The sequence below is a fragment of the Physeter macrocephalus genome, chromosome 4, assembly GCF_002837175.3.
Source record: "Physeter macrocephalus isolate SW-GA chromosome 4, ASM283717v5, whole genome shotgun sequence".
Lineage (NCBI taxonomy): Eukaryota > Metazoa > Chordata > Mammalia > Artiodactyla > Physeteridae > Physeter > Physeter macrocephalus.
This window is the reverse complement of record NC_041217.1, coordinates 98,468,215-98,474,214: the sequence shown is the minus strand read 5'-3', so window position 1 is coordinate 98,474,214 and position 6,000 is coordinate 98,468,215. Positions and strand designations below refer to the sequence as shown.

Here is a 6,000-nt window from a genome sequence, read left to right as displayed (position 1 = left end):
TGCCGATGCAGGGGACACGGGTTCGTGCCCCAGTCTGGGAGGATCCCACATGCCGCGGGGCGGCTGGGCCCGTGAGCCATGGCCGCTGAGCCTGCGCGTCCGGAGCCTGTGCTCCGCAACGGGAGAGGCCACGACAGTGAGAGGCCAGTGTACCGCAAAAAAAAAAAAAAATAAAAAAAAATAAATTCTGATTGCTTTAAAATAATTCCATCTTGAGGGAGGTGGGCAGGAGGGAAGTAGGTGTGGCTATAAAAGGGCAAAAGCTGAGGGATCTTTGTGCTGATGGAACTCATATCTTGACTGTGGTGGTGGACACAGGAACCTACCCATGGGGTGAAATTACACAGAACTAAACACACGTGTGTGTTCACACACGCAAATGAGTAGAAGTACAACTGGGGAAATCTGAATAAGATCAGTAGATTGTATCTGTGTCATTATCCTTGTTGTGATGCTGTATTACAGTTTTACAACATGCTACCATTGGGGAAACTGGGTAAAGGGTACATGAGACCTCTCTGTATTATTTCTTACACCTGTATGTGAATCTACATCTTTTTCAAAATAAGAAGTTAAAGAAGAAAAACAAGAAATATAATGCACACATAATTCCATCTTCATGATAATTTTCGATATTATCCAGAAAATAATTTCCTGAAACCCAAATCTGTACAGGCTTTCCCAAGGCTGAACCAGAGAAAGTTTGTCCAAAATGTAAGTTATCATGTTGATATTGATGGTGAATATTGATCATTTAGTTGTACTCTATGACTCAGATACCTCTTCGATTTAATTGTAGATTACAGTAATTTTTAAATGAGTGTAAGAAGACAAAGAATTCACTGTAATATTTTATGGCCTATTTAAGACATTCAAAATTTGCATGAAACACATATTTGACAGTGTTCTAAAAAGTATAAAATATACAAATAAAAGAGGCTATCCTGTCACTGCAGACAGAATTTTTAAAACTCTCAATATATTTTAAAAACAAAATCAGGGGCTTCCCTGGTGGCACAGTGGTTGAGAGTCCGCCTGCCGATGCAGGGGACACAGGTTCGTGCCCCGGTCCGGGAAGATCCCACATGCCGCGGAGCGGCTGGGCCCGTGAGCCGTGGCCGCTGAGCCTGTGCGTCCGGAGCCTGTGCTCCGCAACGGGAGAGGCCACAACAGTGAGAGGCCCGCGTACCGCAAAAAAACAAACAAAACAAAACAAAACAAAAAAAATCAGTAGTACATTTAAACAGGAAACAAACAAACTAAACAGTAAAATAGACATATTTACATATACAGCTTAATCTTTACCTTAATAGTGGGAATAGGCTTTTTGGGGATAAAATGTTTTCTCTCAAGTGGTGGAAAAGTTGCATTTTGTTCTTTCAGTCTAATCTTTTCCTCTGCTATGATTTTCTTGCGCTGCTCAAGATAAGGTCCAAAACTTGGCAGTTTCTAATAGGAAAATACACAAATAAGAAAGTATGTTAGCTCACAGAAGAGAAAAATGTGAGGATATAAACACAAATATTATAAACAAACAAATGTGTGTTTTGAGACTGTTTCACGTATACTGTAACAAGGTCTACATTCATTCTTGGACACTAGTCTTCTACGTATCAGAGTCCATTAATTATTAAAAAGAACACAATAGCACAATACCTTTACCAAATATGTATGTATTAGATATACAAGTATTAATTGAAATACATTTCTAAACAGAATAAAATTCACAATGGTAAACCAAACCATTCACTTAAAACAATAGCTATTAGTTAAACCATTTGTTTAGTTCATATAGACAGAAGGTGAAACCTATTGATGCTTTTTTTCCTCTTCATCAGGTTTTTAGCACAATATAGACACAGCCTAGTCTCTGACAAATGCTTTTGTCAATAGCAAAGGTACTTGGCCAAAGTTCAAATCTGTATCTCTGTTTTATTGTGTTCAAATTCTTACTACATCTCCTTAAAGATTGTAACTAATGTTGGTTGCAGTTTACTGGAATAGCTGAAAAACAAAATGGTAAAAATATTGATTTCTCTGCACAGAAAATAAAGTTTATTTTGCATGAAAGAGGCAAAAATAGAAATGAAAAGCAGAGGAAATATCACAGTGCTTAAACAAACTCCCTCATATTCAAAATCACATTATGGAGCTTTAAATCTCAAGGTTATTCAATTGTACTTTACAAAGTTCATTTAGAAAGACACCTGGGTGTCATGGAAAAATGCTAAGTGGTTTCACGTTAACATGAATATGCCCTCATACTATTCATTATCCTACAATTATTTCCTCTTCACTTTGTCCTTCTCTTCTAGAACCTTTGATCTTCACTTTTACTGACATATACTGCTGGTGATAGACACCACTGAATTCCAAATGTTCTGTGTCTGCCTGGAACCTGGAATTGCTAGGTCTCTTTTCAAAGACTGCAAAAATACCACCACCACCCCCAGCTCTCCTGCAGAATAAAGCAGATTTACCGAGCCAATGAAGTGCTTGGAAAACTACAGCATTCCAAGGTCATCCTGATCTCTGCCTTAGCAAGTAATTAGGTGAAAAAATCACACTTGTTTTAAAACACTGGCCTCTACCTACCAGGTTGAATAACACTCTAGGAAAATGTGTTCTCTGGTCCTTTAGAGATGTCACTACGGTAGGTAAACTAAACTTAAACTGTGTTCCAATTCGGCCAAACTGCAACTGAAAATTTGTATTAGCAGAAAATATTCATGTGGAACTATCTAAGATTGTTACTTCCATTACCAATTTACTGTAATTATGTCAACAAGTTGAGCAAATAGAAACAATGTTATGAATGCCAAATTAATACACACAATTAAACCAGAACTATATACTTCATCTCTGCACCTTAATGCTTTTCTAAATTACAATATTTAATGATTACAGTAATATGAGATGACAGAGGGAGAAAATATATGAATATGCTGTATCTATTTTATCATAAAATAAGTGATGCTGTCTTGTTAAAAAGCATAAAATAGAGTATAAAACAAATCCTCAATATTATCACATATGTAAGCCTCTTTTTTTTTTTTTCCCCGGTACGCGGGCCTCTCACTGTTGTGGCCTCTCCCGTTGCGGAGCACAGGCTCCGGACGCGCAGGCTCAGCGGCCATGGCTCACGGGCCCAGCCGCTCCGCGGCATGTGGGATCCTCCTGGATCGGGGCACGAACCCGTGTCCCCTGCATCGGCAGGCGGACTCTCAACCACTGCGCCACCAGGGAAGCCCTGTAAGCCTCTTTAATGCAGAAAAGATAGTGCTTGCTTGTCCTATTATGAAATGATTCTTTTCCTAGGGCGGATGAGGTGTTACGGATTACACTTGGTGCCAAAGAAATGCCCCAAGGGTCCTTTCTTTGGTGAATGCACATCCACTTGATATAAATCTTGTCAGAATATCAGTCTCCCCATACTTCTTTTACACATCAAGGACACCTCTACCCTAATCTTATATCCTTGAAGATTATTATCAAGACTTGTTAGTGTGAAACACATGGCCTCTGAGTCTAGCAGATCCCTCATGATGAAGGCAAGCTCTGTGGAAATCTGAACCATTATCCTAATTCCTTGATGGGGCCTTACCTTCCTCAACACTATCTCATTCCACCTAAATGTTCTGTAAAATTATTCAAAAGAAATTATTCTCAGAACTTTTTAATCTATCTTATTTTAAACATAGACCAGAGGAGATATTTTTTTCCATTTAGATTATTCTTTATCCAAAGATAAATAAAGCAGTTAAATTTAAACTGTGATGATTTCAAATTGTTCCAATAATGGTAATAATAATAATAATTAATAATAGGAAATCCCTTGATTCAGAATAGAATACAGCCTGAATAGACACCAACCACCTGATATTTTCTGTAACTTTTTTGCCATGTTTGACCACATTTACCATTTTTAACTAATGTAGCCTTTCCATAACTAAAGGTGCTATGATTCTAATGTGCTAATCTTTTATAACTAGTCCTAAGGAGAGGTTTTCAATTTAACATAGAGATTCCTATAGGAGTTTCTTTGTGTGTGGGTTGAAGAATCAGTGGGAAAAAAAGAAAACTGTTGCCAAAGTTTTCTTTAAATTGAAAGCACACCCACACAGAATATCAGTGACTGCCCCCTCGACGTTCTGCTATTTATCTCCAAATCAAAGACGGTCTATTTGCATGTAGTTTCTCACTGCCATATGGAGATCCCAGAGGCCGAAGTGTTGTAGTACCAGGTTCCAAAACGTCAAGGCTGCCATAGTCATTTTGCTTTCTGCATTAGTATGAGAAATTTCACTGCTTTTAAAAAATTATTATTACATCGCACGTTAGAATGCCTCTAGGATAGCTGAGAACCGAACATTTGAAAAGTTAAGTTTTCTGCAAATAAAAAGATCAATTCTCCCTTGCACCAGAGGATCACATATTACATTTAGGCATATGTTTGTGTTCAGATCTTGCCAAAGGAACAAACCGAAGCAAAATAAAAATAAGAAAGAGTGAAGGTGAAGGCAGAGCGGGTCACCGTATATGTGTGCAATCAGCGATGATTAATAAAGCATTTAGTTCAAATCTCTGTCTGAACATATAGTTAATTGATTTCCTATTGCAGGAGGAGAAGCAGCAGTGCCTGACAGGGGCAGCAGCAGGAGCTTTTCCTCTTCATTCATTATTTTCTTGCAGAAAAAGTTGTAGCCTGCGGTAGCTCAAAGAGAGCAGTTTTGAGCGTCATGCTATATTTCTTAAACAAAGGAAAAAGTTCTTTAGGACTCTCGAAGGCTGCTTTGTAACTGATGAGCTGAACAAAGCTCAGAAATGGTGTGATTTTTGTTTCAATGCTTTCTCCAGGGATTCATCATTGATGAATTTTTCCTCACCAGAAAAGCTAAATCCTACTCATTTAAAGATAACAGTATCTCACACTAAAACTGTCTCTGTCCAGATATTAAAAGCATTACACTGCCAATAGAAAAGTGACAACATAATGAATCAACAAGGATACCTTAAGCCAGCAAAGCTTTAGGGTAAAGAGGTCTATTTGGATTATAATTTATTCATGGATCAATCTAAAGGTAATTGAGCATATTATGAAGTAGAAGAGCGTTCTTGTTTCTAATAGAAGCAGGCACTAGTATCTTCCAGTTTAAATTGCATAATTTTTATGAGAATGGCAGCAAGTTGGCTAATAGCACTGGCCTATAGTGCTGTAAGAGATCAACTCTTATTTTCCTAATCATACTCTCTCATCTGATTTGAAACAATGAGGGCAAGAAAAGTAATTTCTTTGATATTCAAATGATAGTAAGTTAAAAGATAAAATGATTTCAGGTTTATACTGAGTGCGATATATATATGTATATATATAGTGCATATACTGTAAATATATATATACACACACACACTGAGTGCAATATATATGTGTGTGTATTTTAAATTGTATATATATTTTGCACTCAGTATAAACCTGAAATCCAAATATATATATGTCTCATTTCTGTGTGTATACACTGACAGATTGAAGAATAAATTAGAGGTAAAGGATATAGTATGCTTCACGACTAAGGATTTATTTTATAGTTTTTACAAAAACATGTTCACATATGACTTAGTTACACTATCTGTCTTTCGTCATTTATTCAACATATACAATATCATATGCCTACTCTGGGCCAGGAACTGTCCTTTGCTACATTAAAGGTTGAATAATTTCCATACGTAATGTGTGTAATTATCATTGCGACTAATTTTATAAGTATCTCTTGTCATTCATTAAGGGGTAGTGTCAGGCTGAATTATATGTCAAGTATATCTGGTTATTGCAGTTATCTAAAGGCATTGTATACAAAGCTCCTTGGAAAACTATTTAATCTCAGTCAAATGACCAACAAAGAGAAAAGTGAAGAAAACAAACTTTCAAAGAGTTGATCTTTAACAAAACTCAGAAAGGCAACGGAGTACTCTTGGATACCTAAAATAAAAAAATGCAGGAGC

The 6,000-nt window shown here is 37.0% G+C and overlaps 1 protein-coding gene across 1 annotated transcript in view; it reads right to left on the bottom strand.

Annotated features, from left to right (window-relative positions):
- DPYD (dihydropyrimidine dehydrogenase) overlaps positions 1-6,000 on the bottom strand; it is an 840,387-nt gene that overhangs the window by 21,308 nt on the left and 813,079 nt on the right. Inside the window, exon 21 of the mRNA XM_024119602.3 lies at positions 1,306-1,449. Within this exon, the coding sequence (XP_023975370.1) occupies positions 1,306-1,449 (144 nt within the window). The remainder of the gene's footprint in view (positions 1-1,305; positions 1,450-6,000) is intronic.